This window comes from Musa acuminata, chromosome BXJ1-8 (assembly GCF_036884655.1).
Source record: "Musa acuminata AAA Group cultivar baxijiao chromosome BXJ1-8, Cavendish_Baxijiao_AAA, whole genome shotgun sequence".
Classification (NCBI taxonomy): domain Eukaryota; kingdom Viridiplantae; phylum Streptophyta; class Magnoliopsida; order Zingiberales; family Musaceae; genus Musa; species Musa acuminata.
In genome coordinates, this window is record NC_088334.1 from 1,687,438 (window position 1) to 1,711,201 (window position 23,764).

The 23,764-nt window shown below is 40.6% G+C and overlaps 3 protein-coding genes across 6 annotated transcripts; 2 read left to right on the forward strand and 1 right to left on the reverse strand.

Moving 5' to 3' along the window:
• The first annotated feature begins 732 nt into the window (after positions 1-732).
• On the forward strand, positions 733-7,296 carry LOC135680551 (uncharacterized). 2 transcript variants are annotated; one of them, XM_065194554.1, is made up of 9 exons: positions 733-896; positions 1,095-2,718; positions 3,025-3,251; positions 3,340-3,672; positions 4,744-4,990; positions 5,499-5,627; positions 5,701-5,916; positions 6,035-6,158; positions 6,801-7,296. In XM_065194554.1, the coding sequence occupies exons 2-9, from the start codon at positions 1,159-1,161 to the stop codon at positions 7,037-7,039; spliced, it is 3,075 nt and encodes a 1,024-aa protein (XP_065050626.1). In that variant the 5' UTR covers positions 733-896; positions 1,095-1,158; the 3' UTR covers positions 7,040-7,296. The 2 variants fall into 2 exon arrangements, with proteins under 2 accessions (XP_065050626.1, XP_065050625.1); XM_065194553.1 differs by having other exon boundaries at positions 734-896; positions 1,091-2,718.
• A 140-nt stretch (positions 7,297-7,436) lies between these two features.
• Positions 7,437-11,556, reverse strand: LOC135680552 (type I inositol polyphosphate 5-phosphatase 8-like). Of its 3 annotated transcripts, none has more exons than XM_065194556.1 (11): positions 11,420-11,556; positions 10,926-10,979; positions 10,762-10,837; positions 10,544-10,624; positions 10,332-10,425; positions 10,093-10,203; positions 9,278-9,665; positions 8,995-9,200; positions 8,806-8,914; positions 8,577-8,725; positions 7,437-8,093 (listed from the first exon to the last, which is right to left on the reverse strand). In XM_065194556.1, the coding sequence occupies exons 2-11, from the start codon at positions 10,953-10,955 to the stop codon at positions 7,823-7,825; spliced, it is 1,515 nt and encodes a 504-aa protein (XP_065050628.1). In that variant the 5' UTR covers positions 10,956-10,979; positions 11,420-11,556; the 3' UTR covers positions 7,437-7,822. The 3 variants fall into 3 exon arrangements, with proteins under 3 accessions (XP_065050628.1, XP_065050629.1, XP_065050627.1); XM_065194557.1 differs by having other exon boundaries at positions 10,544-10,621; positions 11,415-11,538; XM_065194555.1 differs by having other exon boundaries at positions 11,415-11,538.
• Positions 11,557-17,270: 5,714 nt separating this feature from the next.
• Positions 17,271-21,701, forward strand: LOC135680553 (receptor-like protein kinase THESEUS 1). The gene is made up of 2 exons (XM_065194558.1): positions 17,271-19,976; positions 21,486-21,701. The coding sequence occupies exon 1, from the start codon at positions 17,448-17,450 to the stop codon at positions 19,962-19,964; it is 2,517 nt and encodes an 838-aa protein (XP_065050630.1). The 5' UTR covers positions 17,271-17,447; the 3' UTR covers positions 19,965-19,976; positions 21,486-21,701.
• Positions 21,702-23,764: the final 2,063 nt, after the last annotated feature.

The window sequence follows — 23,764 nt, forward strand, 5'->3', positions numbered from 1 at the left end:
ACGTGGCATTTTGAACGGCGGCCGGGCAAGCTACGCCTACGTCCAAGTCTGTCTTGATCAACTTACGCAGCGGGCTGCATCGCGGTCCCATCATGGCCGCCCACCTGATGCGTAAAAGTTTGCGCGTGGATGATGCACGGGGCCGTAGAACTTCCCATGGTAAGTAAGATGTGCATGAGGAACAAATTATTGTGCACTAATGTTTCATCTGCCGTTGGCTTTCTAATTGGTTTGAACATCGAAAATGGAGTTAATGTGAATATATTTCGATAAATAAGCAATACATTTAAGAAGCACAACTATCCGGCAATATAATATGATTAAATGTATAAAATACAAAATAAGCTATGCTGAGTCCTTAATACTATTTACTCTCGATAGTGATACCGATGATATACAACTATGTCAAAACAACTATGTACAAATCTGAATCATGGTAGCGTACATTAAAATCACCACCGTTGGTCTGGTGGGGCTCCTATTTATCTACGGTCTAAAACGAATGAATGGTGCCGAAACCTCGATCCTGTGGCGCCCGAGACAGGGAAGGCTCAACAACTCCGGTCCTGTACACTTGTATAGAGGACCGGCGCTTGGTAGATGGCGTCACCGTTTCACGCTTACAAGTCGCTTAATAAGGTGCGTATTCCACCTTCTGATACTGACACCCCTTTATTCCCTCGGACGCCCAATTTGTTCACTCGAAGGCGACATTATAAGATGATGGGGAGAGAGTACATGTATCGAAAAAGGGGTGTAGTTTAGAGACCCAGCGGAATAAGAGAAGCTCCGGTGCTCGATGAGCAGCGTACGACGCAAAGTTGGTGCCGGGCCTTCCGCCCTCCGAAGACGAACCTTCGCCCGGGGTCTCGCCTTCTCCTACCCTTTTTCGTCAGGTACCGTCTCATCCAATTCTCGATCGTTCCTTCTTTTTTCTCGCTTTGATTCGTTAGAATATCATTTTTTTCAAGATCTCTTGCAGGTTGGTAGCATTTCTTCTTTTTCTATATGTTTATTCCATGAATTCTCATTGTATTTTCAGGTTGAGGTGTGTATGTTTTAGTCTTGATCTCTTTGTTCTCTGAGACAGGCAGGTGTTCTGCAAGAAAGCTGAAGTTTTTACTCACGGTGGACTCCTCTTAGTCGAGATCCATCGCCATGGCGTGGCTTAGGGCCGTGTCAGGTGTGGCCACATCGGCAATTAGGAGAAACCTGGCTCAAGCGCCGCATCACACCGCCAGACTGCGCGCCCTGCCCCATCCGCCGGCCCGGACCTTCCACTCCACTGCCCTCAGACGCAAGGCCGAGTCAGCCGCGCCGATCCCCCGCCCCGTGCCCCTCTCCCGTCTGTCCGACAGCTTCCTCGACGGCACCAGCAGTGTCTACTTGGAGGAGCTGCAGAGGGCCTGGGAAGCCGACCCCAACAGCGTCGATGAATCCTGGGACAACTTCTTTAGGAACTTTGTTGGACAGGCTGCCACCTCGCCGGGAATCTCCGGCCAGACCATCCAGGAGAGCATGAGATTGCTGCTGCTTGTCAGGGCCTACCAGGTCAACGGCCACATGAAGGCCAAGTTGGATCCTTTGGGTCTAGAGGAGCGGGAGATTCCGGAGGATTTGGATTTGGGCCTCTATGGATTCACGGACGCAGACTTGGATAGGGAATTCTTCCTCGGTGTGTGGAGGATGGCCGGCTTCTTGTCGGAGAACCGCCCTGTGCAGACCCTCCGCGAGATATTGAACAGACTGGAGCAGGCATATTGTGGGAATGTGGGGTATGAGTACATGCACATCCCTGATAGGGATAAGTGCAATTGGATAAGGGACAAGATCGAGACGGTGAAACCAAGGGAATACAGTCGGGATCGTCGTGAAGTCATTCTTGACAGGCTCATTTGGAGCACTGAGTTTGAGAATTTCTTAGCTACCAAGTGGACAGCTGCAAAGAGGTTTGGCCTCGAAGGTGGAGAAACCCTGATTCCAGGAATGAAGGAGATGTTCGATAGAGCGGCTGACCTAGGGGTGGAGAGCATTGTTATTGGAATGCCTCATAGAGGAAGGTTGAATGTCTTGGGTAATGTTGTCAGGAAACCGTTGCGCCAGATTTTTAGTGAATTTAGTGGTGGCACAAAGCCTGTGGATGGAGAAGTTGGGTTGTATACAGGAACTGGTGATGTGAAATACCATTTGGGTACTTCATATGATAGGCCGACCAGGGGTGGGAAAAGGATTCACTTGTCTTTAGTTGCCAATCCAAGTCATTTGGAGGCTGTTGATCCTGTTGTGATTGGGAAGACAAGAGCAAAACAATACCACTCCAATGATACCAAGAGGATGAAAAATATGGGTGTATTGATCCATGGAGATGGAAGCTTTGCGGGGCAGGGTGTGGTTTATGAGACTCTACATCTCAGTGCTCTTCCCAACTACACTACTGGTGGAACAATTCACATAGTGATTAACAACCAGGTCGCTTTCACCACTGATCCTAGGTCAGGAAGGTCTTCTCAATACTGTACAGACGTTGCTAAAGCATTGAATGCACCAATCTTTCATGTCAATGGAGATGATATGGAAGCAGTTGTACATGTTTGTGAGCTTGCAGCAGAGTGGCGAATGACATTCCATTCTGATGTGGTGGTTGATGTTGTTTGTTACAGACGATTTGGCCACAATGAGATAGATGAACCCTCTTTCACACAACCAAAGATGTATCAGGTGAATAATTCTTCAGTGTAACAGTTTCTGGCACACTGGCTTGCATTTGTTAATATTCTCTGACACATTGTTTATTTTCCATTAACGCAACTTTGCAGTTTCCTTTATCTTGCACTCATTATTTGCATGGCTAAACTTTTTTTTGTTTGCATGGTAATGAATCATAAATAGCTAAGCTGTGAAGTCATGAGAACAGTGACTCCGAGTTCTATTTGTTTGCATGCACATGCTATTTCTACTCTTTTTAGGTTTTTATAAAAGATTTTTCGACCAAATTAGCAAATAATTATTTCTTCTACCGTGCAGGTCATTCGGAATCATCCAAGTGCACTTGAAATTTACCAAAACAAGCTTTTAGAGTCAGGAGAGATCTCTAAAGAAGAGATTGATAGGATCCGCAGCAAAGTCACTTCCATTCTGAACGAGGAGTTCATTAATAGCAAAGACTATGTTCCAAAAAGGAGGGACTGGCTTTCAGCATTTTGGACAGGATTTAAATCTCCAGAACAGATATCACGTATTCGAAACACTGGGTACAGTTGCTTGTTTGTTGATTTTAAATTTCCTGTAATCTGTTGTCTTCTTGTCATGCATAATGTAAACTTCTGAATCATTCTGCAGAGTTAGACCTGAGATTTTAAAGCGCGTTGGACAAGCCATTACATCTCTTCCTGAAAATTTCAAGCCTCATAGAGCAGTCAAAAAGATCTTCGAGCAACGTGGTCAGATGATTGAAACTGGGGAAGGCATTGACTGGGCAATGGGAGAGGCGCTAGCTTTTGCTACTCTTATCATAGAAGGAAACCATGTTAGGTTGAGTGGCCAAGATGTCGAAAGAGGTACATTTAGTCATCGCCATTCAGTTATTCATGACCAACAAACGGGAGAGAAGTACTGCCCTCTGGATCATGTTCTGATGAACCAGGATGAGGAGATGTTCACTGTCAGCAACAGGTCTGTACTATGAGTTTTCTGCTTTTTTAGTATGTAGGTTCATATACTAATGGACACAGATAACTTAACTTATAAATCTCACCTAATTATATGATTTATGTTCTTGGAAGTCAAATAATTCGTGATCAATAAATGCCATATAATTGCGTTGTTATGATTTGGTTCTGTATAATGCTCTTGCTTGTCTGGACTTCTTAACATAAATGTTGTATCAGTGGAGTTTTAGTACACATATCTATATCAATACCATGTAAACATTATCATTTTCATCTGTGCTATTTCTATCCAGTTTGTTTGCTTTTTAACGGTGGATTGATCACTCAATTAATTGTATACCGTATAGATTGACCAATTCTTTTGCTAAATGGTTCAGATGTATAAATTTTTCACAAATGCTGGTAAAGCCTTTAGTGGCCATCTGATGGTTGGATCCGGTATGACTTTGTTTTTCGTGCCAATTAAAATTAAATCTCCGTGGATGCTATTGATTATATTCATTCTTTATTGTGGGATGCCATTGATTTTCCTAATCATTGAATACCTTTTCTTTTCCTTACCATTTACTTGCATGCTTTTCTACACCTAGAAAGTGTTACCATTGGTTTCCAAAGAATTGGATTATCTTGGAAATGTATATTTTTTTCAAGCAATAGTTTCACTGAGGTGTGTTAATTGCTTGTTCCTGGAAATGGAGCTGACTTGCGAAAACACAAAAGGATGAATACCTATTACTGCTTCTGTTGGTACTCGAAGCATTGTAGGTTCTCATGGGCCTTTCATTTGTCCTATTTATCAAAAACACATGATAACAGTGGAATTTTTTCCTATTTTGGCATCTAATTTTCTTTGAAGATAGTGTCTTGAAAAACTTTACAAATGTATTTCATCTTTGTTTGCTTACATGCTTTTGTTGGGATAACTTAAGGTTGTTGTCTTAAAAGTAGGACCAATTCGTAGTGGTCCAAGAACTGGCATGGTATGCACTTGAGTTACTGTATACATGAATTAGCCTCCACCATTTGTGTTATGTTGTAATGAGTATGATCTTTTTACACTCCATTCAAATTGCAGTTCGCTTTCAGAGTTTGCTGTCCTTGGATTTGAATCAGGATACTCAATGGAAAATCCTAATTCATTGGTACTTTGGGAAGCTCAGTTTGGTGACTTCTCGAATGGTGCTCAGGTAATGTTTGATCAGTTTTTGAGCAGCGGAGAATCCAAGTGGCTTCGCCAAACTGGGCTTGTTCTTCTACTTCCCCATGGTTATGATGGTCAAGGCCCAGAACATTCAAGTGCACGACTGGAGCGTTTCCTCCAGGTAATTTATTATAACTATCATGTGTTGTTTATCACATTTAAGTCATCTGTCATTTTTATCGTTAAGCAGATCCGCTTCTATATTTGCATTTGATCTCCATGCTTGTATCTACTTCTAGATCAGGTAGCGCTGGTTTTGTTATGTGTAGATGTTTATTTTTCTTTCCCCCTTTCCCAAGGTCATTGTTCATCCACTAGTTCATTGCTTTTCTCACTGATATTGTAAGTAAAGTTCAGGTAAATCATAAGAGATACTGTTGTGTATTTGGTTGCAATTGGATGTCTATCTTGACTTGTAGAGCTCTACATTTTCTTTGGCCATTATTTTCTATGGCTTGAGAAGGTGATTAATGGTTTCAATGATGTAGTTTCATTGCATCAATTTCATTTGAGCCATATAAGAATATTATTACCAATTAATGTTATAATTTCTTACACTTTTTTAAGCTACTTGAAGTATTATAGTTATAGTGTTTATCTGAAAATTGATGTTTTACTGTGTTAAACAGATGAGCGACGATAACCCGTATGTAATTCCTGAGATGGAACCAACTCTACGGAAACAAATCCAGGAATGTAATTGGCAAATTGTCAATGTGACAACTCCTGCTAATTATTTCCATGTTCTGCGACGTCAGGTAGTGTTCTGAAATATACTTTATATTTTTGTCGTGGAATTAAGCTGAAGTCATTGTTTAATTTGCCATCTAGATCCATAGGGAGTTCCGGAAACCTCTGATTGTAATGTCTCCCAAGAACCTGCTTCGTCACAAGGACTGCAAATCAAATCTATCTGAGTTTGATGATCTGGAGGGCCATCCAGGATTTGATATGCAAGGAACACGCTTCAAGCGCCTTGTAAAGGACCAGAATAATCACAAAGAAGTTGAGGAGGGCATTAATCGTCTCATCTTGTGCTCTGGAAAGGCAAGTTATATGATTTCACATCTTTCTTCTCTAGAACATTTGAGCTTGCTTGTTTTTTTTTTTTCACCATTTTAAATGATCCAACTAGTTCATTTCTGTTGAAATATGGTCTTTGCAGGTCTATTATGAGCTTCACGAAGAACGTAAGAAGTTGGACCGTAAGGATGTTGCAATTTGTAGAGTCGAACAGCTCTGCCCATTCCCTTATGACCTAATTCAAAGAGAGCTTAAGCGATATCCAAGTATGGGCTCCTCTGTTTGATCACCACAGATGCATTTTCTTTATGCTAACTGCTTTTAGTTCCCATCTTCAGTGGAACTTCCTTTCAAGTGTTATGTTAAATTTGTTTATTGTCATATACATAACTGTCAGCTGGGCCAGGAATGTTACTGGATTTTGACTCATTTTGATAGCATATCGCATTGGGCTTCCCTGCCATTGCTGGGGATTCATCCTATTCAATTGTATCAGGATGAATTTGGGCTGCTGGCGATCAGATTAGCTAGGGAAGAATCTTGGCTGAATTCTGTGTTCTTAGCTGCCCTTTCATGCTTGTTGCAAGTCATGTTGCTCAGCATCAGTTTCAGCTCTGACTTGACAAGTTTACCCACAAAGCTCAGTAAAAGTTCAACTAAAAAGCTTTGCAGCAGCATGAATAACAAAATTTTAGGATTACAACTTGTCCCTTATGCGTATGTAGAGCTGCTGCATCTATTCATGTTGTTTTCTGCTTCCTACCCTGCACATGTTGTGTGTTTACTTACAACTTTTGCTGGTACACTATTTTGCATCACTCCTCAGCTTCTGCATTACATTTCTTTTTGTATTAATTTGCTGATGATCTTTGTGGCTAACTTCAATCTCGTCATATGTGTTTCTGCAGATGCAGAGATCGTCTGGTGTCAGGAAGAGCCGATGAACATGGGTGCATACGGTTACATCACTCCTCGCCTATATACCACGATGAGGATGCTCGGTCGGGGGACTTTTGAAGATATCAAATATGTTGGAAGGGCACCTTCTGCCGCAACAGCTACCGGTTTCTACTCGGTTCACGTCCAGGAGCAGACTGAGCTTGTACAGAAAGCAATGCAGCCTGATCCGATCAGTCATCCTCATTAAAACTCTTCTTCTGTTTCCGATTCTAAAGGAATAAGATGGAATGAGTTGTTGCCTGAACTCTGTGACATGTTTCAGGCAAGGTGTTCAAGCTCATGAACCAGTTCATCATTAATTGTTTTGGTGCCTCTGTTGTCATTTGCAAATGGCAGCAAGCGGTGATTTTTTACTTGTAGTATTTCCAGTGTATAACATGTTGGTGACAGTCCACCACCACATTCATACCGTGAAGACCATGTGAGCTTCACATGTTCGATCAATTGACGTATGTACAGTATTTTCTTTTCGTCGACAACATCGAACCGAGCAGGCGTTCCTCTTTGTTCCCTACTTTTCTTGCACGCTATTGCACAGCGCCCAAAACTGGTAGCAGAAGGAGAGCAGAGGATGATGATGACAGAAAGAGGGAGCTCGAAAGCTGCCATCCGTTAGGTTTGCCGCGGTATGCAAATTCCTGTTGGCTTCTAAATCATCGCACTTTTTATTCTCTATCTTAATGTCAAAAGCATGGCACCGTTTCTCCTCGATGCGGTGGCCACAATTATTAGATTCCGTCAGTTGACAAGGTTGCCTTCTCTCCGGTCTCGAGCACGTGGTTAGACGTGCGAAGGCCGCCTTTGGCCTCTCCTCTCTGCACGCGCCTACCAGGTGTTCGGTGAATTGAATCAATGAGACCTTTTGTGAACACAGTTGGCCTCTTCTTCTCCCTCGTGCTTCTACGTATTCTTTGGATGGCAAATTAGGATCTGAGCTCCGGGATTAAACAATGGGTTCCCTCAAAAGGTTTCAGAATCTGCTGGCTTCCAAGCAGCTGTGTGTTCTCCCTACGAGGAACATCTCCTCGGCCTGCACCTTCCCCCATGATGAGCACGGCGAGCTGCTGCCTCTTGAATCTGCTCCCGCTGTTCTGTGCTGGTCGGCTGCCACACCGTGGTGTCCGTCGTCCAACTGTACAGCGAAGAGGGAGCTTACCGGCCGGTGGTCGGAGAACCGCGACTCTCCTCTCACGTACCACATTTGCTTCATCCCCTTCCCTCGCCATAGTATACGGTCGCACCTGTTGCAGCACATCCCATGCACAGCATCAGATATATGCATACATATGATAATAAAACGTAGCATAGAATAAGATTTGAACATGCAAATCTTAGTCGTTGATCAACCAATGTCAGCGATCAAAACATAGACCATGGTTAACTCCATGGTGTCGGCAGATCTGCTATAACACAAGGAAAGAAGGGGCAAAAATGTCAAAGAGCCTAAGCAAGGCTTAGGTCGCACGAACGTGGGCGCTTGGACTAGAATAAAGGAGGTCGGCCAATGTGCGGCAGTAGTAGCCATAGATTAAAGCTATGGCAGACTTTGATTCTTAATCCCAACATGCCATGCAAATTGGGCAGGTCAAAGTCAAACAACCTCAGCCGCCTGTCCAATTGGAGAGTCAGTCAGTCACATGACACGACTCTGACATCTATCTATCTATCAATATAGTAGGAAGCTTAAAACAAGATGAAAGGAGAGAATTAGAGGAGGCATTTACCAAGCTGGGGTGCGTCTTTTGTCTCTTGAATTTGCCCAATTCATATCATAAATGTCGGAATTAGAAATGTATTTGTAAGTCGGAGGGAAACATATCCTCCCTTCCTCCCACCCAGCAAACACTCCCCCTGCTTTGTGTTGTATACGAAGCTGCAGCCATTCATACAAATAACCTAATCGATCAGTGATGGTAGCCTTAAACTGGATCGTGCTGCGTGTCTTCGACTCACCTGGTCCTTCTCTAATAAGCCTTGCCAGTCTTGCTTCTTTAACAGTTCGTTTGTGTCGTTGCCTGTGGAAGCTAGTCGATAATTAAGATCTCCAAGCCATATGATCTTACTGCAAAGATAAAAACCATTGATGAAGGATTAGATACAATCATATACGCACGACCAAAGCTTCCTTTTATTAAGGCTTACTCATGCTCCAGTATTGTCCGTGGACAACGAGGTGCTGCTGCTCCTGGAATCCTCCTGCGTGCTTGTGGGAACCTCGTCCTCTTCATGATCTCCAGCACATCGGAGTTCCTTCGGCCCTCATCTTCATCTCTCTCCCCGGAAGCCAGATGCGTGCAAACGAAGCAGAACGTGGTCCGGTGAAGTGTCATGCTGACGGAGGTCGATCCCTGCGGCCGATCACATCATCCATGTTTCCATGGCGCGCAAAAATAGCAAGAACAGTAACTGAGCTGATCCTACGAACCTTGTTTCCCATGCAGCCCATGATGCCCCTGCCGACGCAGGAGACCTCGAGGCTGGTGATGCACTGCACCAGCCTGGTTCGCACCCAAACACAGAGGAAGATCCCCACCATCTGCTTGCTTGCCACGAGGTGGTACTCCTCGCAGCGCCGCATGAGCGACTCCTCACCGCCATCTTCGGCCTCCTCCAGCCCAAGCTCAACGGACGAGAGGTCTGGGAAGCTGACCCTCCGCTTCTCCGCGGCGTTGGTGCAACGACCGGGAACGCCAGGGGCGGCCCTGTGGTGGGAGTCCAGCGTCTGACCAATGAGGGAGAGCCACCTACCCGCGGGGCCCTTGTCCTCGGGGCCCAGCACATTCCCGGCGTTCAAGGGGACGATCTCCTGAAACCTGCGGCACAGGGCCAGACACATTTTAGACACAGTAATTTGCTGCGGAGCAGTCGAATGGTGAGGATGTCTCCTGCTGATGGGTCAGACACTTGCACAGGAATGGTAGTGTACACGAAGTCAACAACTCTCGCTCCCATCCGCCTTTACTGCACCTTCTTGTCCTCTCACTGTTTTCAGGGAAGGAGCGGAAAGGACTCTTCTTGCTCCTTCACATTATCCTTCTCAGTGCGTGTGACTTGGCTCCATTCATGTCATCATGTTCTTCACAACGAGTCACAGCAAACTCCAATTCCAGAACAGCCGAAAGAAGTAGATTAAGTTGCTAAATGTTTATCTTTCGGGGAAAGGAGAAGCAGAGGGAGAGAGGGAATCATCATGATAATTGGCAGAAAGTGATCTTTTATGTGATAGGTTCGATGCAGTACCCGAGGACGTAGATGTCTGCAGGGGAAGACGGCGTGCTCATGAGCCAATCTCTTAGGTTGAGCCCACCGTGGGGTGGTCGCCCTCCCACGTTCCATGTCCCCACGAACACCCTTCTCCCACCATCATCAGCAGCATATGCGCAACAATTATAGAGGACGATTAGTGCACTGCTGAGTAAGAAAAATGAGGTGGTATCAACTCCAAAATATTCTCCATGGGATGGATTAATGCTCGCTACCGGAGGTTCTCGATGGGCAGAGAAGAGCCGGCTAGTGACTTGTCTTGCGAAGGGGGAGGTTCGAGATTGCCGGAGCGCTCCACCACCCACCCACCTATTTACTCACAGAAACAGAGGAAAAGATCGAAGCTTTTCATGTTGTGTCATCGTCGTCAACTAAATGCGCTTAGTACGTTTAAGAGAGGGTAACGAGGGAGGCGGTAGCAAAGTACCTGACAAGTCCCTTATTCCGAGCACGCTGCTGTCCTTGTCCGAACAGCTCTTCCTCCTTTGTTGCTCTCCAAGTTTATCTGCTTTTTATCCAAAAAGAAAAAAAACGGGAGGGGGGCGGGGGAGAGAAAGAAGCAAGCTTTCAATCATAAAGCGAGGAAGAAAGACAAAAGCGAAGAGATCGAGGGACAGGAAGTGGCAGTGGGAGGACTGGGCTTACTGTTGCGGTCAGAGGAGGACTCTGCGTTCTTCGAGTGGAACCATTTCCAGACAACGGTCTTTGTCCAAGAAGAAGACTGCGAACAATCTCCGTAATAAGTTTTTGATAGCAGATAAGGAAAACTACACTGCGAAAGGAGTTCAATTCTGGGAGAAAAATCCCACCTTGGGCATCCGAGTGTGCTCTGCTCTCATCGCTCCGACGAGAAAGATGCAGACCTGGAAGGAGAGAAGCAAGAAAGTTGGGATCTTTTACCTAGCATGACGCGCGTCGAACACGGAACAGAGAAGAGAAAAGGTTGTCGAAGCCATTGTCGAAGCAAACACATCGGTAAGGAAACCGGAGAAAGAGGACAAAGGTTTTGACCTTGCAACTACTGTCACTTCACCATAACATCAATAAGTGGCCCATAGTGTCTAAATGACACCGAAGAAGAAGACGAAGAACAAATCATGATTCCCTGATAACTGAACGGCTTAATTCCATGGCAAACTACAGACTACAGGATTCTTAGACCGATGCATTCAGCACAACATTGCCCGATTAGATCGCTCCCCTATTCATCTTCTCAACTCACATTTCTCAGAAGAAAGAAGAAGATGCTAACAAAACAGGGGTTATAGATCACAAACAGAGATCCAAAAGCAGCATACCTTACCGAATGAAACAAAAGGCAGAAGGAAGAGATGGCAATGGCACAGCTGATCGCCTTCAAGCGCGGAAGAGAGAGAGAGAGAGAGCTCTCGGGAATAAGAGGCGAAGGTCGAGCCTCTCCGCTTTGTAGGCGAAGGTGGGTCAGATCGCACGGCTTCCTTTTTCTTTGTAGAGCTTGTTTTATTATATTCACGATCTACACCCTAATTGACCTTAATACCCTCTACAAAATGGGGAAATATCTGCCTTTTTTAATGTCTGCATCGAATTTAGCTGTATTAATTAATTATCTGATTTTATTTATCCTTAGATTAAATATTTAAATTATTATTATATATTTTCTTATACCGAAAATATTTCATGTTGAGAGTTTGAAATTTCATCATATGATTTACTCCCTGTAGAGAAAAATAGACGGATTGGATTGAAATCATGATTAAAGAGAAAAATATATTGGGACGTGAATTGAATTAGAAGAACCACAAGGAAAAGAAAGCTAAAGTTGACGAGGGAATAGATTCATCAACACTTGTGTGACTTGCACCAATCCACATCAACCTAACTCGAATAAATGAGTGGGCATTTCCTATAGATCCTTCCACTTCCTCAGGCCAAAATGAGGAGCTTGAAGGCATGGCCTCTTGCTGTCATTGACATCGTGTAAAGAATCACGTCTCCTTCATGATCCCCAAACATGTCGTGAACAAAGAAATCCAATTATTATTTTGGTGATTTAGAGCCTCTGTCTATGATCATGTGATGCAATCAATGATAAAGGAGGGGAGCCTTTGATCAATATGTCATCATCCTTTGCTACCCTTTGTTGCGTAGAATAAATACATCAATTATGTAGCTTAGGTGGACAAAACCGGGATGCATGATCTTGACACTCTCATGTACACCCTCGGTTGCTCCTAAAATATAATCAATGATGAGACTTGGGATTTTAGTGGGGTATTTGTATTTTCATTTTTGGCATGATTTGATGTTGTATTCATCACCAGTATATTCACACACGAATCTTCTTCTTCTTCTTATTTTGGTGGTCGACGTGAGGCACATAAGCGAAAATACTCATCGGGATTCTGAGTGAAGTACCGGAAGTCCTCCTCATTCATGTGTTGAAGAATCTGAAACGAATTCAGCAGGAGGTCGTCGTCTTCGCTCGTCTTCTCGCCACCTTCATCTTTCGTAGTTGCTGCCTTCACAGTACGTGCGCCATGAAAGCCAAAATACTCCCAGGGATCTTGAATGAAGTACGAGAATTCCTCGACATCCTTCATCTCTTGAAGAGTCCGATAGTAATGATGGATCTTGTCCTCGGCAACCTTTTTGGCTTTAAGAATCCCAAACAAATGTTGGAGTTTCTCCTCCACCATGACCGCTGTCTTCTCTTGCTTTTTACCGCTCATGTTGCTTGCACCCGAGTTTGTACGTCTTACGACAATTCTACTGCACTTGTATTTATAACCTTCGTGACTTCACGGTAATTGAACTCCATAATTTATTTGAATCGGTCAGGTCAATGAAGAAGAAAACTATTTTATATATGAAGCTACAGTATGATGGCATAAGGAAAGGAATAAGAGTGGAAAGAGAAGGAAGTGAAGTCTATCCATGATTCTAAAAGCAAAACTTGTGGCTATATCTGTTGGCATCACTAACATGTGTGTCTCTTCTTTTTCCTTTTTTGCATGATACAAGGTTTTATTCATCGAAGGTCAATGCATTCACACATAATGCAAGCATCTTAGTTAGCTAGCCATTTTAGCCAGGAGATAGGGGGACATCTACACCACATCATCCAAGTGTTCTGATTCTTTTGGGTGCTAAAAGTGTTGATTATACGAAGAACATAGTCGCTTCTTATTCTGATGAAGCTTCACCATGATAAGAAATGTAATATTGGGGACCAAAAGTATTTTTGGATTTCTATTGTTAGGGTTCTTAAAGAATAAGTAATTCAAACATAGGAATGGTTTTATATGAAGGAAAGGAACAATATACAAATTAAACTTGATTGTTCTATAAATAGAAAAACGTATTAAAAAAAACACCTTGAGTATTGTCGAGGATAAAGAGATTCTTTTAAAATTCGTAAAAGGGGTGTACATAAAAATACGAGATGGGGTGTGTTAATTTAAAAAATACTTAATTTCTTCTTACTTATTAAAGAATTTTCATTTGATAAAGAAGTGTCGAATTACGTAAGTCTTAGGCATGTTGTTTTATAATTTATATTTCTGTTGTTGATTCTCTATAATATTCTTCTTGTATTATTATCATTTTCTCTCGTCTTAATTATTCTCATTTGATAAGAAGTGTCGTCGAACACAAGAACATCGTTTTCTCTCGTCTTAATTATTCTCATTTTTGATGCACCGGCTTCTTCTTCCTACGTTTCCTCTCTTCTTCTTTTGGTGGTCCACGCGGTCCATGAAGACCAATATGCTCATTGGGGTTTTGAGTGAAGTCCCCGGAGTCCTCCTCCTTCATGTCTTTACGAATCTGAGATGAATGCTGCAGGAGGAGCTCGTCATCTTCGCTCGGCTTCTTGCCACCTTCATCTTTCGTAGTTGCCTCCGCAGTACGTGCGCCATGAAAGCCAAAGTACTCCCAGGGATCTTGACTGAAGTAGGAGAACGTCTCGGCATCCTTCATGTCTTGAGGAATCCGAGACAAACGATGGCGCTTGTCCTCGGAATACTTTATGGCATTGAGAATCCGAAACAAATGTTGGAGCTTCTCCTCCACCACCACCGATATCTCGTCTTGCTCTTTAGCTCTCATGTTGCTTGCACCCCAGTCTTTACCTCTATCGCACATATATCTATAACCTTCGTGACTTGACAACAATTGAACTCCATAATTTATTTGAATCAGTCAGATCAAACTATTATATATATGAAGCTACACTATGATAGCATAAGGTAAGGAATAAGTGGATAGAGAAGGAAAGTGAATCCTATTCATAATAATATAACAAAGCTGGTGGCATTATCTATTAGCATCATTAACATGCGTCTCTCTACTTTTCCTTTTATTATTATTATTATTATTATTATTATTTTGCATGATATAAGGTTTTATTCACCGAAGGGTAGTGCATTCACACAGCATGCAGGTTCTTAACAGCCATCAATTGATCTGAATCCTAATCGAACAGTTTAATTAGTTTGATCTAGACTAAATTAATCTTTTAATTCTTATTAAATCAATCTAAAATTATTTTAGACTTATATAATTTAGATTTGATTGATTTTAATTGAGTCAAATAAACTTGAATCGATCAAATGGATTTAGAATCATTCTAAATTGATCAAACTAGTTCGATTAAATCAATTAATAAGATTAAACTAATAAGGAGAAGGAAATTGGGCTAGACTACATAGTACCAATCTAGATTAGATCAATCCACCTAAGTCTTGAACTAGCTACTTATGTTTCATATGTCTCTCCCAAATAGCAACCTGGACTTAGGTGTAGTGGGCTATGCAAAAGAGGTTGTGGCTTAAGTTGAGTTGTGCATGTCTTGTGTGAGCTGGGCCGAGCCTACGTAGATCATGAGAGGAGTTCACCGTGCTACGTTATGCTTAGTTACATGAGTTGGATTATACTTAGCTCGTGTCTAGTCGTATGAATTAGATTTAGTTATATTAGCTTGGTCGTATCTAAATCATATGGGCTAGATTATATTTGAAATACATGGGCTAGCATGACTGATTAACTTGACTCAGTTTAAACTCCAATTTGACCCTTTTTATTAAAGTCATATATAATTCAGAGATATATTTAATTAAATAAATCGAAATTATTGTCTTATTCTAAAATTAAGAATCTCAATAATTAAATTCATCTTAAAATTTATTTAAGCTTAAAAGTCTAAAGCATTTATCAACATAAGATTAAATTATAATTCTAATATTAAATTCAATGATCATTATTTATTAATTATAAAAAATTAAATTAAAATATTATCATGCATCATAAAAATTTAATAATTATAATATCAAATATTTAAAACATAAATCAAAACTATTAAGAAAGGAGTTGAGGATCCTACCTCTCTTCAACAAGTCAATCCTTCTAGCTTTGGTGATAATTGAAAGAGAGGAAGTTCCTTTATATAGGAGAAGATACGTCTTTCCTGAGAGATAAATAATAATTTAATTTTAATATTTATTTTTTATTTTATTTTAACACACAAAAATAGAATTATACGAATTACAACATGTATTTCTTATGATTTAGATGGAATTTTAAATAATTACTTTCTAAAAATCACATCATTAAGAGATAAATTAATTAATATTTTTAGAATATTTAATTATTTAATTGATTGAATAAATTCCTAACTTATCCACACGATTAAGGAAACTCATTTTAATTATTTCCCTAATCATATTATACAAATAAGGAAAGAAATAATTATAATTTACTTATAGTAAGAGAATCTTAGGTTAATGCATTTTGCCCCACCTAAAAAAGATTTGGTCTTTGAAAAATAATATTAATTTAATATTATTTGCAGTTGAAATACAAAGTCTAATGATGAGTCTAAATCAACATGAAAATATTTAGATGTAGAAGGGTCACTTGAAAACATTGAAGTCAAAAAAACGTTTCACTAGTTGAGTTTTTTCTTTTAATAATTTTCCCTATGTAATGTATAAAGAAATTAAGAAAGCTCATTGAATAAATTTGGTTTTACAAATAAAGTAGCAATTAGCAAATATATCAAAACTTAATTCATTTGTATAAAATATACATCCAATGAACTATTAAAATATTTAAAATTTAAAAATTAATTGATTGTTGACACAAGATATAATAAATAATTTAAAATTAATTAAGTTTAAAAATTAGTTGATTGTTGACTCAAAATCAGTTAAAGGATGAAAATCTATCCAACTATTCAATATATATTTTTATAATTTAAAATAATTCATATAATACATGTGCCTAAAGAATTAATATTATGTTTAATTATAATTAGATCTCACCACTGTATCAAATAAATAATATCTAATAGTTAATTTGGCACATATTAAATCAAAATTCTATTTATAACTAAATTTAAATATCAATACATTTTTGTTATGCATGATCAAATTTATTCAACTATACAAGCATATATTTATTATTAATGAAAAAATAACTTCTTTTATAATAAGGATCTTAACCCATGTCAAATTTAATCTCTAACTTTAACAATAATATATGGTATAAAGAATTATCAGGGTAAATATCTTTTCAGTTATATATTTATGAAAGATCATATAATATTTTTTACCTCAAATTTAGAAAAACTTTTACATATGATGAATTAGAACTAGACATATTAACAATAAAAATTCACAATAATAACTCTATGGCTCTTATAATTTAAATTGGGCTCCATAAAGATTGATCGGAGAGCGATGACCAATAAAAGTAAATGATCATTTTGAATAAAATAATATTATATAATTTTTTAAATATTTGAACGTTATATGAGAAAATTTTAATTTATGAGTTTTCTCGAATATATATATATATATATATATATATATATATATGTATATATGTATGTACGTACGTACGTATGTATGTATGTATATATATACGTATGTATGTATATATATCACTACTTTGTAAAGGAATCATCGACATTACAGGTTTAAATAACAGGAAAAAAAATTGAATATTTTCAAAATTATATATATATATATATATATATATATATATATATATATATATATGTATAAAGAAGTAGTATATATATATATATTCAAATTTTTTTTCTTTCCTGTTATTTAAGGCTGTAATGTCGATGATTCCTTTACAAAGTAGTGATAAACTACTTCTTTCTTGGGGAATGGAGCCACCTTAGCAGTAGCAGTACGACCGACATCACCCACCGGCCTCACTGCAACACCGGTCTCAGAAACCCTCTCCTCCCCTCCCTCAGGTTTTGCCACCCCACGATCCCGACATTCCACCAGCCCAACTCCTTACCATTCACTAACCCTTCACTCTCGTCAACCCCAGCCATGGCAACCCTTCGATCTCACCACCTCTTTCTCTTGCTCCTCCATCATGGCCTCACTGTTTGCTCCGCTGTAGCTGCCTTTTCCCCAAAAGACAACTTCTTGATCAACTGTGGAGCTAATGCAACTGTTACGTCGGCCGACGGCCGAGCATTTCGGCCCGACACGTCAGGTGAAGTCTCATCCTTCGTTCTGTCACCCATCTCTCACGACGTGGTTCAAGTCAGCTCATCCGATGTCTACGGAAGTGCTCGTGTCTTTAGAGAAGCAACTGCGTATAGGTTCAGCATCAAACAGAAGGGTAGACATTTCTTGAGGCTGCATTTCCAACCCATAAGGAGCTCCCTGTACGACATGAAATCTGCTTCCTTTTCGGTCAAGGCCAATGAGTACACCCTGCTTCACAATTTTTCTTGTTCAAGGTTGGATCTTTGCAGATCTGCTGTAGTGAAAGAATACATAATCGAAGTGGGTTTGGTTCTGAAACAGCTATCTGTCATGGTGACTCCTTCGAATGGCTCCATCGCGTTCATCAATGCCATCGAAGTTGTATCAGTGCCTGGTAATTTGGTCCCTTCTGTTGCATCCCCTGTTCCTCCAGGGCCTGGTGTCGAGATTTCAGCTCGTACAGGCTTCGAGACTGCATATAGGATCAATGTGGGTGGTCCAGTTTTGGATTCGAGGAACGACACCTTGTGGAGAGTTTGGGAGGATGATCGGCCATTCCTGGTCATTTCAGCTTCGGTGCACAGCATCTCAACTGATCCGGATTCAATCAGATATCCATCTGAAGTACCGCAGTATATAGCACCGAGCTTGGTATATGCCACAGCACAAGAAATGGCAGATGCAAATGTTGGTAACCAGAAGTTCAACATCTCCTGGGTGTTTAACATCGAATTGGGATTTATGTATCTGGTGAGACTGCATTTTTGTGATTTTTTGAGCAAGTCGGCAAGAAACCTTCTGTTCAATGTCTATATCAACAATCAGTCTGTACTAAGCTCATTTGACATATCGGGGAAAAAAGGGTTTCTGACTGCTTACTTTGTGGATTTCATCGTCGATGTCCAAATGGATTCAGATAGGAGGATCCTCGTTCAAATTGGTCCTCCTGAGCTGATGAACTTCCCACCTGATGCAATTCTCAATGGCCTTGAGATCTTCAAACTTAGTGATTCGGACGACAATTTTGATGTGAATCATATGGTGCATTCTATTGATGTTGAGTTGACAAAAAAGCAAAAGAATGAAGCACTTGTTACTGCATCATCATGTTTTCTAGGACTTATGTTTCTAATCATCATTGTTGTAGTGATCTTATTGTGCCTCAGGGGTCGAAGGAATGCTAAGAAGCCAACTTTGGCATCGTTCCCTTCAACCATTGCTCCGACCACCCACGTGGGCAACTCACACACAAAGGTCTCTACTCGTAGCTATGCTTCATCAGGCCCGTCTCTTGGTATAGGCCAGCTACTAGCCTTCTCAGAGATACAAGAAGCAACCAAGAACTTTGATGAGAGCTTGGTTGTAGGTATTGGTGGCTTTGGAAAGGTGTACAAAGGAGTGTTAGAAAATGGGCTTGTGGTGGCAGTAAAACGGGGAAACCCCCGATCCCAGCAAGGTTTGGTTGAGTTTAGGACGGAGATCGAGATGTTATCCAAGCTTCGTCATCGCCACCTGGTTTCCCTCATAGGTCACTGCCATGAAGCCAACAATATGGTGCTTGTTTATGAGTTCATGGCTGGAGGTCCCCTGCGCAAGCACTTATATGGCTCAGGTCTTCCAGCCCTCTCATGGAAACAAAGGCTTGAGATCTGCATTGGAGCAGCGAAAGGTCTTCATTATCTTCACACAGGAGCTGCCGAGAATATAATACATCGAGATGTTAAGACAACGAATATTCTCCTCGACGAGAATCTTACTGCCAAGGTTGCTGATTTTGGCTTATCTAAGATGGGACCTACACTAGACCAAACTCATGTGAGCACGGCGGTGAAGGGAAGCTTTGGCTATCTTGATCCTGAGTATTTCAGAAGGCAGCAACTAACGGAAAAATCAGATGTATACTCTTTTGGAGTGGTTCTCCTGGAGGTGTTGTGCGCTAGGCCTGCAATCAATCCAGCACTTCCTCGAGATCAGGTTAACATAGTGGAGTGGGCAATGAATTGGCAAAAGCGAGGTCTGCTAGAGCATATAATCGATCCTCATCTTGCAAGGACTGTTAGTCCAGACTCTCTGCGGAAGTTCAGTGGAACAGCTGAGAAGTGCTTAGCAGAACATGGTATCGACAGGCCATCCATAGGGGATGTGTTATGGAATTTGGAATATTCACTTCAACTCCAAGAAACTTTTTTAGGTGTAATCGGCGACGGAAGCAGCAGTAACTGTATCCCAGACCTTCGTGAATGGATACCACAAGTAGACATTGCACAACATGATGTCAGTGTTTCCAGTGATGCAACTGATGTAGCAACAAGCAGAGTGTTCTCGCAGCTGATGAATCCAAAGGGAAGATAGGTAATTTGCAGGGTAAGCTTGATTATCTATTTTTACTAATCTTATACAGGGGTTTTGTTGACTGCTAAATAAAAAGTTCTCGATGCATTAAAAATATGACATTTCAAAATACTTATTTAGTTAAGAGGGAGCAATTGAACTTCCATTACTTGTGTTACTGGAACCACCTGCATTTTTCTTCTTGTTACGTATCTTTTGCATGAAAATATGCATATTTGGGTGGATCAAAATGTTTATGGTCTTGTTAATTTCATACTGGAAAACATTTGGATAGGATATAAATCAGGTTTTGTGGTATCAAAATTGAATCCTCATTTAAGTTGGGCAAGCTATTTTATCAATGTTTGGTCCAAATAACTTAAATTTGGATGGATCTAGTAATTACTCTTGCTTGAAATTGATTGGCACTGGGTCAACGCTTGCTGTTTTATGTGCTCACACAATGCATTTCTCATGCGGTGGTTGGTAGAGCAAAAAAGCAAAAACATTTGATTAGATGCACAAGATCAAGTTAAAGTGGTATTTGCATAATAATTCAGGTGGCCTCCTGATGAATGATTATAAGACTGCTGGACTACCTACTTTTTTTTACTACAAGTGCTATTCTACTTTATTAGCTTGACATCAAATAAATGATAAAATAACCTCTGAGAAACAGTTGGAATAGACTATCAATCTTTAATGTTTTAATTCTTTGGAAAAATGGGATGGATCAGGATCACATGCCACGTATAGGACAATAACATGTGATCAACTGATCAGGGGAGACCTCTCTTTGATCATCCTTAAGAAGATCAACAGAAACACTGGCTAAGTACTACGAGCATCAAGTTGAGCGGAACATCTTATGTTGTTTAAGTCTCTATTACATTTTATCCAGAGTCTTTTGATTGAGAAAGATTATGAATTGTGTATGACCAAATAGAGTAGGATAATATAAGATTCAAACTGCTCTGTACTATATGATATAAATATTAAACTGAATTACCATGAATCCCAAAAGCTTAAATTGTTAGAAAAGAGTCCAATCTATATTAGACTCTGAACAGTGACATTGTCATCTAATTATATGAGCATATATATGAGTGACAGTTAAATTGTTGATTGATTAAGAGGGAATATACTTTTTGATGTTGAAACCTGAAGATCCGACATGTCTTCATCTATTGAGACCTGTGTTAGTCACTCATCAACTGAACAAGTTCCACTGTGGTCCTCTGCTTAGCTACTCTCAGTTTGGCTTATATGACTGCTAAGTTTGACAATGAAAATATGTCATAAATACCAAGCATCCACAAAAACACGTGAGATTCTCTTGACAATTTGGAACAGGTATATGGATATTTCATTGCACTATGCAGACTGGATCTATATCTGCTGATGGGTTGGAATTCTCTCATCATGATGTGACATGTTCTTTTAAGGACCATTTAATCTCACACTTTTTTTTTATTGTTTTGGTTCCTGCCATAGTTCAGCTGGTTTTTATGACATTGTTTATGACTAGTTGATTTCATATAGGTCATGGACGACGTTGTTTCTCGCATGTTGGATTGAAGATTTTAGTCAGTAAGTTGTGTAATTGATGATGCAGCAAAACTTGCTCGGGATGATAAGTTGTTTGTTGATGTAGAAGAAACATTGACATATGCTCGAAGAATTTGTTGTAAAGGCTTGATTTCATTCGATGAGGTAATGCAAATGTTTAAATCATGTACATATATCATAGTGATTGATCTTTTAATCATAGGTTGATTGAGAATTAAAGCATGTAAGGAATATAGAGTTGTCATTTTATATTTTTCTTTATCATTATCTTCTATCATGTTTCCACGAGATTAAGTTATGTCAAGGATGTTAATTTTGGATTGATGCAACTGAAATATCTTACGAGCGAGAGTCTTTACGAGGAAGTCAATTAGTTGGTTAAAAGTATGGACGTAAGAAATACATAGTTAATATTTAACAACTTGATCTTTTATAAAATAAAAATCGATGACAATATGTTACATGCGAGAGTGAAACATTGAGTTGGAACATAAATATGTGGTACCGATATTATCATAATATTTTATAAGAATGGATTAGGAGATGATGCTAAGTTCGTATCATATATGGAGAAGGTTGTGATCTATGATGGCCATGGATGCTGTTGCGGGCGGTTACTTATCGTGGTGAGGCAGAGAGGATTCATTGATTGTTGTCGCCGGTGGCCAGTGGCAATGGTAGATCTACAGATCGCCAGCAACAGGCAAGTCAAATCTATAGTTTGCTAGAGAGGTAGATCATCGACGGTGACAGCAAGGTCAAATCTACAGATTATCGTCGGTAACAGCAAGATGCAGATCACGATTGTCAAAAAGGGAGAACAATCACCGAAGGCAGAAGATCAAATCGAGGCTGACAGATCTACTGTATATCAGTTTGCACAGGGGAGGTTGCGCATGAGAATTACGCAAAGGGAAGCGAGAAGTTACATCACTCTTGTTTGTTGTAGACATAAGCATTGAATAGATCGTATGTGAGGAGAAGGCCATTGTTGTTACAGTGTCGAGAGCAGTGACAGGTGAAGAGGAGTGCACGAACAGAGGAGTATCGTCGGGTGAGGAAGGAGCAGTGCATGAGCAATCACAACGAAGTTGCTACTATTGTGAGAGAAAGCAACAGTAACGACAAAGACAACAGTGATAATGTGCGAGGAAGGAGAAACAATCATTGATGCTGGGGCAAATCACCAGGGGAAGGAATCATTGATATAGCGATAACAGCAATAGCACCGAAGGGAAGGAGATCACTGTGACCGGGAAAGAGAGCGAGAGAGAGTCCATGTGTGTCGCCTTCCTCACGAGCAGCCTCCCATCGTTTTCACCCACCAAGTATCACGTCTGCGAGCCATGTTGCAGTAAAATGTCCAAGGCTCGCCTTATTCCGAGGTGCGGGGGGCAGTCCCCTCGTTTCCGGGCTTGTTTGGTTCCTGTCATTTCTCTTCTGATTGGTGCATGACCTCTCACCAACTCTGCTCCTTGTCTCTTATGCCAGTTGCTTCTCTGCCCTATGACTCTCTCGGCTGGTACAAGCATGATCTCGATATATATGTTTCAATATCTAATATTTACTCTCCTGTGCATCTCGAATTAACTCAATATAATCACACTCTAATATCCTGCAAGTCGGATTAAACTTGACAGGTGGAATTGAACTCCGGTATTTATTCCTCTCTATTTTGTAATTGGTGCCTTTGAGATTCTTCATCATCTCTAATCATGTGTTCTAAAGTTCTATCTACCCCTCTTTATTTCTCCTAATATATATGGAATACCTATTTTCTCTATCCCTCAAACTGGGGGTGAGCATTAATTCAAGCAGAAAAGATATCTTGTTCTGCGTAGCACAAGAAGATATCTGATCCATCACTACAATACTTAAGTTGTTTGCATGGTTGACTTTTCCAACTCCATGCGTTCCTAGTGGTGTATGCAAGCAGACCCACCCGAGCCCAACAAGTTACTGAGATTGACTCACCCGTTGAGACTCGATCCGGTGTCCACCGTCAGATGTCAAATCTCACGAATCACGAAGCAAGCGAAAGGGCAAGTCTCCTTGCCAACGCATCGTTGGATTGAGATTTGGCGGAGGGGACCCATGCTACCTCCAATCACAAGGCAGGTAGACACGGTGGCCCTGAGACAAGAATGTACACTTTGGTTATCGGAAACCGACAACTACGGTGCGGAGAGCGAGAACGAATTAATACGGGATGTCGTGTTGGATACTCCTCCAAGACTTCTTCTTCTGCCTTT

What these genes read in the sequence shown, in the direction of transcription:
- LOC135680551 (XM_065194554.1), top strand. Translation starts at nt 1,159, where the DNA reads ATGGCGTGGCTTAGGGCCGTGTCAGGTGTGGCCACATCGGCAATTAGG. An exon ending in TCACGTATTCGAAACACTGG is followed by an intron (nt 3,252 to 3,339) that starts GTACAGTTGCTT and finishes ATCATTCTGCAG; the next exon opens with AGTTAGACCTGAGATTTTAA. An exon ending in TCCATGTTCTGCGACGTCAG is followed by an intron (nt 5,628 to 5,700) that starts GTAGTGTTCTGA and finishes TTTGCCATCTAG; the next exon opens with ATCCATAGGGAGTTCCGGAA.
- LOC135680552 (XM_065194556.1), bottom strand. Translation starts at nt 10,955, where the DNA reads ATGAGAGCAGAGCACACTCGGATGCCCAAG. An exon ending in TGGGCTGCATGGGAAACAAG is followed by an intron (nt 9,201 to 9,277) that starts GTTCGTAGGATC and finishes GATCGGCCGCAG; the next exon opens with GGATCGACCTCCGTCAGCAT. An exon ending in AAAAGACGCACCCCAGCTTG is followed by an intron (nt 8,094 to 8,576) that starts GTAAATGCCTCC and finishes GTGCTGCAACAG; the next exon opens with GTGCGACCGTATACTATGGC.
- LOC135680553 (XM_065194558.1), top strand. Translation starts at nt 17,448, where the DNA reads ATGGCAACCCTTCGATCTCACCACCTCTTTCTCTTGCTCCTCCATCAT.